The sequence below is a fragment of the Phragmites australis genome, chromosome 17, assembly GCF_958298935.1.
Source record: "Phragmites australis chromosome 17, lpPhrAust1.1, whole genome shotgun sequence".
In the NCBI taxonomy this organism is placed as follows: domain Eukaryota; kingdom Viridiplantae; phylum Streptophyta; class Magnoliopsida; order Poales; family Poaceae; genus Phragmites; species Phragmites australis.
The window spans coordinates 18,100,442-18,114,685 of record NC_084937.1 but is presented as its reverse complement, the minus strand read 5'-3'; the positions used below and the strand labels follow the sequence as shown (position 1 = coordinate 18,114,685).

Here is a 14,244-nt window from a genome sequence, read left to right as displayed (position 1 = left end):
CAGTGGACGACACTTTTTAGATGAGCCTACTGATCCTCACTACAAGGAAGACCTTGCCCGCTGAACAGGCAAGATCCCACGTCATCATCATTTTTTTTTGCCGAAGGAGCCATAAGGTGTCACCTATTCACGGGATAAGACTTTATATGAATAGACGATGGTGGTTTATTGTTAAAAAAATCGTGTAATTTTGTAAATATTAAAAATATATATATATAAATTCCACACCACAGTGAAGCCAGTCACGCGACAGCACGGGACGAGATCTCTCTCTCCCAATTTCTCACTCCGCCCCCCTCGCCTCCCTGTCGGAATCAATCGCACCCTCCCATGGCGCAAGGCACGGCGCCCTCCGCCGGCGGCGGCTGCCCCTCTGCCCCCGCCGCCGCGACGACGACTCCCCCTGGAACGCCACGCTCCGCGCCGCCGCCGCTCGCCTCCGGGTACTACGCGGTGGAGCTCTACTTCGACCCGGCGCTGGAGAACCAGGTGCTCAAGGCGTGGAACGCGCTGGCGCGGCGGCAGCTCAGCAGCCGCCTCATCGACACCGCCTCCCGCCCGCACCTCCCGCTCCTCCACCTTCCCGCGGCCGCGCTCCCCCCTGGGCACGGGGATCCGCTCCTCCGCCTCGCGCCCTCGCTCCGCGCGCTCGCCTCACGCCTCGACCCGCTCCCGCTCGCGCTTTCCTCGCTCGCCGCTCTCCCTTCTTTCTCCTCCTCGTCCGTCCCACACGACCCCGGCGTGCTCTTCCTCGCGCCCACGCCCTCCGCCGCGCTGCTGGGGCTCCACGCGCAGCTCTGCGAGCTGCTGCGGAAGGACGCGGGCGTCGAGGTCCCCGACGCGTTCAGACCCGATCACTGGGTCCCGCGGTGCGCCGTCGCAGTCGACGTGCCCCGCGGACGCATGGCAGAGGCCTTCTGCGTGCTCCGAGAGCTCAAGCTGCTGCCCGTCTCCGGGTACGGGATGGACATCGCTCTGGTCGAGGTCGGGGCCACTGTTAGGGAGCTCGTGTCCTACCCGCTTGGCGGCAGCGGCGGCGCCGGAGCAGACTGAGAGGTAAGATGTTGTTCAGTTGGATCTTGATCTGAGATTTGAGTTCATGATTTATTCGGTGATCTGCTCACTTTGCCTTTTCATCTAGCCCTCTACTTAGGGAACTTCTAATCTCGATGGTGAACCTTTTAACAATTTGTCATGAGTAATAGCAACCAACTAGGAGGTGGATGAGATTGATTGACGAATGTTGAATTTGAGTGGACTAATCACATTACAAGAAACTTTCCTTAAGATGTCGATGTACCTGTATTATTTCAAAGAAACTAAAGTACATAGTCTTCCGTGCTCATCTTTGTAGCTTGAATTCTTGCAACAGGGAGAGTAACAAATCATAAGTACTGAGTTGCACAATTGTATATCGCCGACTTGCAGATGTTTGTCCTTGTTTGATTATTTGCCACTGTTCTCCAATAGATGAAGTGCATAACTTCCTATGCTTTGTGATATTAAGGATGTATCAGATGTTTATAATTATTTGCTCATAAGGAAAAGCCAAAAAGGGCCACATTCTTGTACCTTAAAGATTATTTGAATATCTCGAGACCATAGACATTGAATCTATACGCTGATAGTTTGGATACTGTAATTACAGCACTCCACTAGAGTAGGACACAATCCAGTTGCATGTGTAGTGTCCCAAATAATTCAATTCAAGCAATATGTTGGTAAATTGCTTGATATTTGGTTTCACACTCAAAAGCCAAAAAACGGCCGTGAGGTAGGTAGTAATGTTAGTCAATGTGGGTTGATCAAATTCCTGTCCATAGGCATCTATCTTTATCAGAAATGTGAAGAGCTCGAGATCATTGAAGTGTCATCCAAATATGCTTTAATGATCCCCCTGATTTGCACCAAGTACTCTTATGGTTGCCTGATTTTGAGCTACCAGCCTGCCACCCATTGTAAATATAGACCTAGATGAACTTGGCTTTTTCCTCCCTAGAGAAATATGAGTTGGTCAATGCTCACTGAAACCATGACTAACATTCTGGTAATGGATAATTTTGTTTATACTACTCAGAGACACCTATTTCTCAATTTACACCCCTCATTTTTCATGCCTCTTATGCTTAACAATCCTCCATTAAGGTCCATTTTGTTTTGGTCACCACCGTTCATGTCTGTTAGGTGAACATGCTTTGACTAGCCAAGAGACCTCAGAATTTTCAGAAAAGGCTATCATATCCCTGTTACCTAGGATCTAAGATTGTTCCTATTTATAAAGGCTCTTTTGCAAATCAGGAGAATGACAACCACTGCAAAATAGGAGGAGAACACAAATCTCACCCACACACTCTCGCCCTCCTTGAGGTTGACCTGGCCCTGCTGGAGTTGGGAGAGATGTGCCATGCTGATGGGATATTGGCACAGGAGAGTTAGGAGAGAGGGTGGAAGTGCTGACACGCTAAATGGTTGGAGATGTGGCGGAGGGAAAGGGTGATGGCGAGAACGGCGTCCATGGGAGGGAGGGATTTTCTGAACGTAACACTAGCGAATGGAAGTCAATGCTGAGAATTTGGTGTTTCCTAGTGGTATATTGTCCCTTATGGTAATCCAGTCAAAGCTTTGCTTAATGAATTGTTTGTGAACAAAAAGAAAAAGTAGATATACAGCTGCAGTTTCGTATATGCATTGAAGTTATTTGGTTTCTGAGTTACTATTGAGCTAGACAACCGGACCTAATGTATGTTTGTAGTTACTCTTGGGTCTTGGTCTAGCTGACCTCTATGTGAAAAAAGGTCAAAAGTGGTGACTGAGAAAATGAGCATAGTCCTAATACATAATTTTTCACTTGATTCCTTAGGCTTATAATAAAATTACTATATTTTGTCTATCAAAATGCAGTTTTAGATCTTAACACTCTAAATTCTCAGATAACTCTCTCAGACCAAATTTCTAAAAGACATAATTATAGCCTTCCACCACCAAAAGAAGTAGATAGTTTGCCACGGCCATTAATCTTGTATCTTCAGATTTCAGACTTTAGATGTTAACAAAGAACAAATTAACATTGTACATGTCATACCTGGAGTTAAAATATGGTTGTTTGCTTTGGGTCAAGTATACTAGTAACTGATATATGTAAAGCGATGTGAAAGATGGTGTAATTATGCCAACAATTTATTTATTCCCTCGTTTCTTTTTTGCTTGTCCTAGAATGTGCAGTCAATCTTTTAAAACTTTGAAAGCTATTATACATAGAAGTATTTGGATTTGTCAGACGGAAGCAAGGGGTTTATGAGTGACTTGCATGTCTAGCAGGATCATTTTATGCCATTTCCCTTGTCATAATATTCAAAACAAGTAACGGATTTACAAAGCTAATTTTCCCTGCACTTTATGAACAATATTTCACTGGCCAAAATGTTGGACACTTACTTTGTCCTGATGATCTATTTTCCTACGAGCGTATTGTTTAACAGTGCCTTATCTAATCTTCATCACTGCAAATGGTAAAAGCTAGGTATCAGTGACATAATTTTGTATCCGTCAGATAGGGGCACATTCCAGACATATTGTATTGAACACTTGCGTCAGAGTGATCTTGCCAATTAATTGATATATGGTTATTTCAGGTGTTGTTGTATTTTGTACAATGTCTAGAACATCCTGGATGGACAATCATATTTAACAGGGACGAGACATCATAATGATAATATGGCATTACCTTGTCCAATTTGCCTTCTTCGGGGGAACTACATCGGGAAGAAGGCTAGAGCATACTGTATCCTAACACATACAGTATTTTCTTTAATCATTTCTTTAATATTTTGGTTGATAATGTATTTGATGTTCCCCCCTCCATTGTAGATTTTTTTACTTCACAAAGTACTTCAAGTTTACTGTAATGAACTATCGTAATCGTGTTCGTGTGCCTCGAACCCGCTTGTGCTCACCATTCTTTCGCTCCCCAGATTTGTTTACATTGGTTACATGTCTAAGATAGCAAGTATGCTCTGTGCTTGGCGCCTTGATTTGTATAACATGTTTAGGAGTACACTGCAATGTTACATTTTCTGGAGTAGCTGATGCTGGCTCATCCTTGTTATAGCCGAATAGGAAGCCCCAATGCTGTACACAATTCTTGGTGAATTGCTTTACATTTTCTGGAGATTCGATATGGTGCAAGCGCAACAACTCTGGTAGTTCTTTGGTTGCGTCTTGCAAATTGCTGGTCCTGCATGAATACCTAACTATGTGGTATGTGCGTATAAAGAGTACATCATATACAGATAGATTATATATAACATATATTTGGCAGCCTCAGATATCATGGAACTGAATCAACGATACTTGATATATTCGGAATCAAGAAAGTACATTCCGAGAAGATTTAGATTGATTATCCAAACCGATACAACCTGTATTCAAAACAGATCTATCCACTTGGATGTTAAAGAAGACAACTCTTTATCGACTACGGTTAGATAGGAGTAGTTACATTACCCTTATATAAGGCGGAAAGGTTAGAAGAAGAAACAATGAGCAACACGAAAGACAACAACAGATAAATTACTCGACTTTAACCTAGGATAGATTAGATCCAATCAACTCCTTGTAATAGTCTTAACCATCTTGCTTGTACTCGAGATCATCAATACAAGGCAGCAACACCCTCACAGGATGTACAATATTACTCCAATCGGAAGTTCGAACCTGTATACATTGTTTTGTCTCGCTTCGTGATTAATCCCTACCCTCGAAGGTATCCAGTCAATTTACGAACATATTGTTGGGAACTAATCTTCGACAGTTGGCGCACCAGGTAGGGGTCTTGTTCTATTTTGTAGGATTAATCATGTCTCAGACTCACTCTTACGTCGGAAAAAGATTTTCCGACACCGACTTCTACGACTGCTTCAAGTCGACGGCGGACATCTTCGAGTCCCCTCTCATCGACTCGGAAATCATCTTCGGAACTATTGTTTTCCATTGGGACAATCAAGGTGGATTGATCCACACTAGTACCCTCGAGTCCAAACCATTGGATGCTTACCACGAGGTGGGACATCTCGAGTGGGATCCCGCGGAGCCTAATGTTCTCCACTGCATGGACACTGACAGCGACGAGAGTGGTGACGGTGACTCTAACGCTAGCTAGAGCAGCCGAACAGATCGATTCGTGTTTATGGCTAGAGGCGACGACCCCCATCGGCTGACCCAATGACAGTAGATCCAAACGCGTGGTCGATAACGGCGAGGAAATCCTTGGAGATCCAGCGACAGCAGTCGATGGCGACGGTACTGGCGTCGAGTTACCACTTGAAACATCCGTATCTGGAGCCGTACGTGCACCCAACACGGCCCTCCACCAACGGACCATGGGAAGGCAGATGCCTCCTGGCCTCTCCCAACGACTTTCGGTGGGCGTACCTACACCCGCTACAGCCCACGGCTTAAGGGACAAGCTCCCTCTGAACAGTCATCGTGAGGCTTTATCGGTTCAACCGCAACCGAGTCTCGGTAGCGACATATTCAATACTTAGGAGCTCATCTGATTCTCAGATCCCTTTCAGAATCAATACTTAGGAGCTCATCTGATTCTCAGATCCCTTTCAGAATTGGATCTGGTGAATCCTCTTACTCTCATGGTCAATCAAGTCAAGATCCTACTCGATGCGGCTCAGAACCAAGTCGCTCGAGCAAACAATCCCCGCAACTCCAGGCCCCCTAGTCAGAATTGTCCTAGTTCGAGGAGCCACGGATGAGAACGCTCTCGAGTAGGGGAATCCCAGAGGGGAAGCTCAGGTGGTCAAGCCCAAAAACGATATTGTGGGTCAAACTGTAGCTGCCCTGTCCATAGGCGCAGGCATCAGGAAGATCTGAGGAACTGTGTTCCTCACAACCGTCGTGATCTACGTATGACGATCGAAAACCGCCATGAGGAACTCCGTGAAGACGATCGCAAATCTACAGGACGAGATGGTCGTGATTCCCCAACTTGAAGAGACAGGCGTGGTAGTCCTCCAACACCTCCTCCTGAAGAGTTCGACAGGGGCTGCTAGGCTTTCGTACGTGAACTCTGGTCGATTCGGTGGCCCGAGAATTTCAATGCAGACCCGATCCAGAAATACGACGGGAAGATCAATCCCAATGAGTGGTTGCAGATCTACACCACCGTAATTTGAGCAGCCGGCAGTGATGATCGAGTAATGGCCAATTACCTGTTAACCGCCCTTGATGGATCCGCAAGGTCCTGGTTGCTAAACTTGCCGCCCAACTTGATTCGTTCATGGGTAGAACTCAATTCGAGCAGCCGGCAGTGACGATCGAGTAATGGCCAATTACTTGTTAACCGCCCTTGATGGATCCGCAATGTCCTGGTTGCTAAACTTGCCGCCCAACTCGATTCATTCGTGGGCAGAACTCAAGGCTCAATTCATAGCCAACTTTCAAGGCACATTCGAGCGCCCAAGAACGAAGAACGACCTCCACCAGCTGCACCAAGGTGACAGCGAATCTCTTTGAGATTTCATCTACAGGTTCAGCGACAAGCGTAACACGATCCCGAACATCTCTGATGAATCAGTAATTATTGCCTTCAAATGAGGTGTTCAGGACACGGACTTGCGTGAAAAGATGGCTACTCAGAAGATCCGCACGGTCAAAGAGCTTTTTGAGTTGGCCGACAAGTGTGTGAAACAAGCGGAAGCGCAAGTGCGCACTAAAAACCTCCAATTTGGCAAGGACAAACCCGAGTCCTCGAAGAACGAAAGAAAGAAGAACAAACCCGGTGACAAGCGTAATGGTCCTGATACGACTGTAGCTGTGGTCGACAGGAGCAAATCGCGCAACACTAGGGACAACAAAGGCCTCAGTCGAGGTGGTGGAAAGTGATGCCCCATCCATCGAAGCAACTAGCACGACTTTGACGAGTGCTTTGTGTTCAAGAAGAAACTCGATAAGAAGATCAAGGCAAATGCTGAGCATGGTAGTAAGTAGGTTAAGCCTAATTTTGAGGGTGACGAGCCCCAGTTCCACGAGGCTGACCATAGCTTGGCGCACATCTTCGGAGGATCCGCCATGTATGAGTCCAAGAGATAGTACAAGGTGGTCGAGCGAGAAGTTAACCTGGCCCTAACTGGGCACACTCGGTATCTTAAGTGGTCAGAACAGCCGATCACCTTTGATCAAACCGACTATTCGACCGTGGTACCACATCCTGGTCGATATCCGGTCGTAGTTCAGCCGACCATACTCAACATCAAGGTTTCCAGAACCCTGGTTGATAGAGGTAGTTCACTCAACCTCATTTTCTCCAAAACCTTGGACAAGATAGGAATCTAGAGGTCAAAGCTTAAGACTGGAGTCGTGCCTTTCCACGGCATAACTCCCAACTCATCGACCATGCCTCTAGGCCAGATCGAGTTGCCGGTCACGTTTTGGCACATCCGACAACTTCGCACAGAAAAACTGACCTTTGATGTTGCGGATTTCGAGATAGTGTACAATGTGATCCTAGGCCGCCCAATGCTGGGCAAGTTCATGGCGGTGGTTCACTATGGCTACCAAGCGCTTAAGATCCTGGGTCCCAATGGGGCCATTACGGTTAAAGGAGATCAGCATGCAACGGTCAGATGCAACAAGCAAAGCCTGGATATGGTCGAATACTTCAATCGAGTGGCCATCGCTCCTAAGGACGCAAATTCTAAGCGTCAAAGGCGGCAAGGTGTTGTCGAGGCCAAAGACTCCAGGCTCGGAAGTCTTGCTTGCGCTACCAAATCCGACGACGCCAAAGGCAAGGCCCACGATGGCGTCAGCAACAAAAAGACCGGTGGTTGTGTTAAGGCAGTGCCCCTCGACCCGTCTGAACCATCCAAGACGGTTAAGGTTGGGGACAACCTCGACTCCAAATAGAAACTCGAGCTCGTCACCTTCCTCCAAGCAAACCAAGACGTGTTCACATGGCAACCACCCGATATACCTGGGGTCCTCAAGGAGGTGATCGATCATCGACTAGCTATTAGACATGATGCCAAACCTGTGGTGCAGAAGTAGCGAAAATTTGCAGAAGATAGGAAGTGGGCCATCCAGGAGGAGGTCGATAAGCTCCTAAAGGCGGGCTTCATTCGAGAAGTGCGTCATCCTATATGGCTCACGAATCCCGTTCTCATCAAGAAGGCCAATGGCAAATGGAGAACGTGCATCAACTTCACTGACCTCAATAGGGCTTGCCCCAAGGATCCTTTTCCTCTCCAGCGCATCGACCAGATCATCGACTCTACGGCAAGCTGCGAGTTGTTATGTTTTCTAGATGCCTATTTGGGGTATTACCAAATTAGCATAGGATTAGAGGATGAGAAAACTGCTTTTACTACTTCTTTCGGTGTATTTTTGTTATGTAAAAATACCTTTTGGTTTAAAAAAATATTGGTGCTATGTACCAAAGGTGTATTCAAAACTGTTTGCAACCCCAAATTGGGCGCAATGTAGAAGTGTATGTCGATGATATTGTAGTCAAATTGAAAACCGGAAACACATTGGTTGACAATGTCAAAGAAACGTTCGACAACCTCAAGAAGTATCGCATGATGCTCAACACCGAAAAGTGCACATTTGGCGTGCTGTTTGGCAAGCTTTTCGGCTTTCTTGTGTCGAGTCGAGGCATTGAGGCTAACCCACGCAAAATTGAGGATCTCGACCAGATGTGGTCACCTCAAACACTAAAAGAGGTTCAAAAACTGACAGGTTGTGTTGCTGCTCTTAGTTGATTCATTTCCAAGATGGGCGAGCGAGGGATGCCTTTCTTGAAGTTGTTGAAGAAACAAGATCGATTCAAGTGAACGGAAGAAGCAGAGCGTGCCTTCGAGGACTTAAAAAGGTTTTTATCGTCTCCATTAATCCTTACACCGCTTAACAAAAAAGATGAGCTCTTTTTGTATATTGTAGCTACCTCACAAGTTGTAAGCACGGTACTGGTGGTCGAACGGAAATGTCCCGAGAGAAAGGTCATGGTCCAGAAACCTGTTTACTACATGAGCGAGGTTCTACACGATACTAAGCTACGGTACCCGCAAGTACAGAAGTTGATATATGCAGTCTTGATGTCTTTCCGGAAATTATGGCACTACTTTCAAGCGCACAGGATCACCGTCATGGCAACCTACCCGCTGAAGGATGTAATGCGCAATCGGGAAGCTACTGGACGAATCGCGTAATGGGCGATAGAACTAAATGAGTTCGACGTAAGCTACGCACCACGCACAAGCGTGAAATCCGCAGTGTTAGCAGACTTCATCGCCAAATGGACAAGCGTTGAAGAAGCAAGGCCAAACATGGTCGAAGATCACTAGACGCTCTTCTTTGATGGATCGCTCACGCTCCAGGGCACGGGGGCTGGCATTATACTCAAATCTCCAACGGGTGATGAACTCAGGTATGTTGTTCAATTAGATTTTAAAGCCTCTAACAATGTTGCAGAATATAAAGGATTGGTAAACGGGCTCCGGATAGCTGCATCGCTTGGAATTAAACGACTTATTGTGAAAGGAGACTCACAGATAGTGGTGAACCAAGTTCAAAAGGAGTACCAGTGCTCAGACGACAACATGATGGCTTATTTACTTGATGTACACAAGCTTGAGCAAAAGTTCGAAGGGCTAGAAGTAACGCACATCAGAAGGAGTGATAACTCTGGTGCAGATGAACTTGCTAGACTCGCTTCTTCTCGAGCACCGGTGCCCGTAGGAGTCTTCGTTGAGAAACTCCTTAAACCATTTGTCCCGACAGTTCGGCGAATGGATGCTGCCCAACCCGACTAACAGTCTGGCCAGGTCAGCGAGGCAGAACCCACAGACACAGATGCTGCACTACTTGAACATCACTCGACTTGGATGACTCTGTACCAAGCCTATCTTAAGGGTTGAGACATCTCTGATGATGATGCGTCTGTAGAGAAAATTATTTGTAAATCCAAGTTCTACGTCTTGGTAAACGGCAAGCTCTACCGAAAGGGGAGTAACAGAATCTTGATGAAGTGCATCACTCAGGAAGAGGGCAGTAAAATACTGCTCGATATCCATGGAGGCATGCGTGGTAATCATGCATCTTCTTGCACCTTGGTCAGAAAAGTTTTCTGCTAAGGATTCTATTGGTCGACTGCCCTCCAGGATGGTTCTGAGCTGATCAAAAAGAGCGAGAGCTGCCAATTTTTTGGAAGGCAAACCACTCGACTAGCCCAAGCTGTGCGAACAATTCCTCATTCTTGGCCTTTCTCTGTCTGGGGCTTGAATATCCTGGAACCGTTCCCAAGGGCCTAAGGCGGTTACAAATTTCTAGTTGTGGCTAACGACACATTCACCAAGTGGATAGAGGCCGAACCCGTAGGAAAAATAACCGCAGAAGCGGCCAAGAAATTCATGAGGAGCAAGTTTTGTCTCATTAGCTCACCCGCAGAGTGCCAATCAAGTTAAACGTGCTAATGGAATAGTCTTATAGGGCATCAAAACTCCGGTCTTCCTCAGGTTAAAAGCCTACTCGAAACGCTGGGTAAAAGAACTTCCTTCAATACTATGGGCCATTCGTACTTCTACCAATAGAGTCACTGGTGAAACTCTATTCTTCTTGGTTTATGGAGCGGAAGCGATGTGTCGGTGTATTCAGAACCAAGGGTCCCTAAGTCCCGAGACCAGGCCGGCCATCCGCCACATGTCACCTCCCTGCAAGGTAAGAAGAAGCTAAGTCCCGGGAGAAGGTGCTCGGGGCCGCCGCCTCTGGTTCCCGAGCACCCTAGTTCCCCGATGATCCGTAGAGCCCAAATACCGGGAAGGAAGTGCTCGGGAGAGAGTGCTCGGGGCTGCACGTGGCAGCCCCCGAGGACTCGATGCCCCGAAGGTCCCACCGAAGTGCTCGGGAGAGAGTGCTCGGGGCTGCACGTGGCAGCCCCCGAGGACTCGGTGCCCCGAAGGTCCCACCGAAGTACTCGGGAGAGAGTGCTCGGGGCTGCACGTGGCAGCCCCCGAGGACTCGGTTCCCCGAAGGTCTCACCAAGTGCTCGGGAGAGAGTGCTCGGGGCTGCACGTGGCAGCCCCCGAGGACTCGGTGCCCCGAAGGTCCCACCGAAGTACTCGGGAGAGAGTGCTCGGGGCTGCACGTGGCAGCCCCCGAGGACTCGGTGCCCTGAAGGTCCCACCGAAGTACTCGGGAGAGAGTGCTCGGGGCTGCACGTGGCAGCCCCCGAGGACTCGGTTCCCCGAAGATCCCCCCAAAGTACTCGGGAGAGAGTGCTCGGGGCTGCACGTGGCAGCCCCCGAGGACTCGGTTCCCCGAAGGTTCGCGCAAGATCATTCGATGACCCGAAGGGTCCCGTCGTCAGGGTGTCATCCAGTCAAAGGCCCAATGCCGCATTTAATAGGCACGCGCGGCCTTACATCCTGACATCCTGACATTCTCAGCTGCCCACGCCCCAGTGTCAGACCCTGCCATGCACTAGCAGGGGGGCGTGGGTCCATTAAATGCACGGGTCCCGTCCCGTTTCACCCGGGTGCCTCGGGATAACGTTGCCAGAATCGAAGCGCTCCGCCGGCCACCCTGCCCTAGTAGAAAGACAAGACAGGGTGGGCGCACCGGGCACCTCTGAGGCTGCCCGGTGGGCCCCCTTTATGGCGCCCGGAGGCTTCCACAGTGGCGGGTGGTCGGATGCGCACCGCATTTCTCCACCGCCCCTGTCACTTCGCCAAGACGAAATAATGACGCCTTTCTCCGTAGCACCTTGGCATTCGCATCCCCTCTTTCCCATTCAGAATATGTCGAGGTCGGCGCGCCTATAAAAGGAAAGAATGAAGAACACGTAAAGGGGGTGGTGTGTGAAGAAGAGGACGCAGACGCTCAAACCCGCTCAAGCCAAGCTAGAACACGAGAGCCTCAAGCTCTCAGTAGGTGTCTCTCTCTTGTAATCAGATACATCTTTGAAGAATTCCCTTCAAGGGCAGATATAACACTCACACAGGAGTAGGGTGTTACGCCTCCGTGCGGCCCGAACCTGTCTAAACCCCAGTGCACCCATTTTTCTCGCATCAGGGCGATCATCTCCCACCAGCCATTGCATTTGTTTCCGTTCCCGCTCATTTCCCAACAAGCTTATCCAGGATCATCCCCCCGGCCGAATCTCTAAAAAGGGGTCTCTCGGGATCCCTGCGACAGGAGTTCATCCTCCGACACGATGCTTCGATTGAGTTGCAGTTCGGATCACCTCGAGTGGAAAGTTACTCCAAAAAAGGGCAGGAACAACTATGAGCGGATGACATAAATTTACTCGAGGGGTATCAAGATCGAGCATCTATTCGAGTGGCTAAGTATCAGCAGGCGTTGCGTAGATATCAAAGTAAGAGAATTCAGCTTAGAAAACTTGCTGCTGGGGACCTCGTCCTACGAAAGGTGCAGAAATAGGGCCAACGCCACAAGTTATCACCTAAGTGTGAAGGACCTTACATAGTAGCTAAAGTCACTTGACCTGGGTAGTACGGCTATCTACTCCGAACGGTGAGATACTCGAGCACTCGTGGAACATCGACCAACTTTGAAAGTTCTATTCATAGAAAAGATAGGTTACAGGTAAGTCGATTACGTTCAATTCAGTTAGCTACTTAATTACATAATCTTTCCCTTTTCCTTTAATCCGTGTGGCTAGTGCAGAATTAGTAGAAAGGATCTGCCTTAACTCTGGCAAACAGTGAAGATCCACCACTTTCAAAAATTTGGAAGCGCATGGACCCTCATTCACCCTTGAATGAGTCAAGGAGCCTTTTATACTCCTCCCTCGGGCGGCAGCTGATCACCCCAGGAATTGACCTTCGGCCAGCATAAGGGCCAGGAAAAGTGGTTGAGGCGAAGGCCCTGCTAGAGTTGCTGACCAGCGCCGGTGATGTCGAGTGGTCTTCTGCCTGGTGGAGTTGCTGACCAGCGCCGGTGATGTCGAGTGGTCTTCTGCCTGGCGTAAAGGCGATCTGGCGGTTGTCGATGGAGAAGGCGACTTTGCCTCCTTCGCCAGTGACGACTCGAGGGCTCCACCGCCGAAGACCTCAATGGTGGCTTGATCGATGATTCGGTCGAGATCACCACCATCCTCATTCCTCTCCGCTGCAGAGAGCTGCACTGAAGCATAGGCCTTGATGTAACAGCAAACACGCTGAGGGAGGGGACGGTGATGATCTACAGTGGATGCTTCTTCCCTCTCCTTCTGAGGCCCGCTACTCGAGTCCTCGTCATCGAAGGACGTGATGATAATGATCTCAGGAAGTACCATGGCGAGAGGCCTAGGGGAGAGGACTTCTTGGATTGGCTCAAGAGGCGAAGATGGAGTGAAGACCATGGCTTCAAGCTCTACGAGTCTTAGGAGGCAATAGGCAAAGGAAACAAAGGAGACGACGGACAAACGGCTTCGAGTCCCCTCTATTTATAGCGGGGGAAATGGGTTGTAATGTGTAAACGCAGCCATCAAGATCCGACACGATGGCGTTGCCTCGAGCACGTAGAACGTTTGGTGGAAGTCATGATGGCGTTATGGCTTGTCTCGTCTCTGCAAAGAGGGATGGGTGGCCATTATGACGTGTCAGATCAATATTGCGGTGAAAACAAGTACAAATGGGAGTGGGTTCTTTTAATGTCCACCTACCCGGTGGTTCGAGTTCACTCGATAATCATATTGTAGTCAAAACCGTAACGCTCAGGGGCTTGCATTCTCGAGTATTCAGTCGAGAATGAGCCTTACTCTTCGGCCAACTCCGTGGTTGAGTACATGGTCGAGAACAAGCCTTACTCTTCGACCAACTCAGTCATCGAGTACATGGTCGAGAACGAGATTCGGTCAAGTACAGAGTTGAGAGCTATAACACTGCTCTCTGATCAATGGTACATGTATGTCCTTTTCTACTCTTCGATCGAGTAATATCTTCCTCGACCATAGAGTCAGGGGCTACATCATAATACCATATTTCTTTTATACATTTTTTGCAAAATCTTATTTGGCTCTGCGTTGATCACGATAAATAGAACCAACGGAGGCATGTGTTGGGTCGATGACGAATAACTATACCTCAAGAGGCATAACGGCACAGAGATTGTCAGACATCTTACACCTAACGACCAAAAGGGTTTTGAAGTCCTAGTTTGCCTTGCGTGTGCTCTCTATCGAGTTCATGCTTGTATGCTGATCGAATGCGCAAATTGATAGAAGTTCGCAAAAAATTC

General features: G+C 48.3%; 1 protein-coding gene across 1 annotated transcript; it reads left to right on the top strand.

Annotated features, from left to right (window-relative positions):
- Positions 1 to 239: 239 nt before the first annotated feature.
- Positions 240 to 3,955, top strand: LOC133897747 (uncharacterized). The gene is made up of 2 exons (XM_062338564.1): positions 240 to 1,056; positions 3,633 to 3,955. Exon 1 carries the CDS (start codon positions 331 to 333, stop codon positions 1,051 to 1,053), a length of 723 nt encoding a protein of 240 aa, XP_062194548.1. The 5' UTR covers positions 240 to 330; the 3' UTR covers positions 1,054 to 1,056; positions 3,633 to 3,955.
- The last annotated feature ends 10,289 nt before the right edge of the window (positions 3,956 to 14,244 follow it).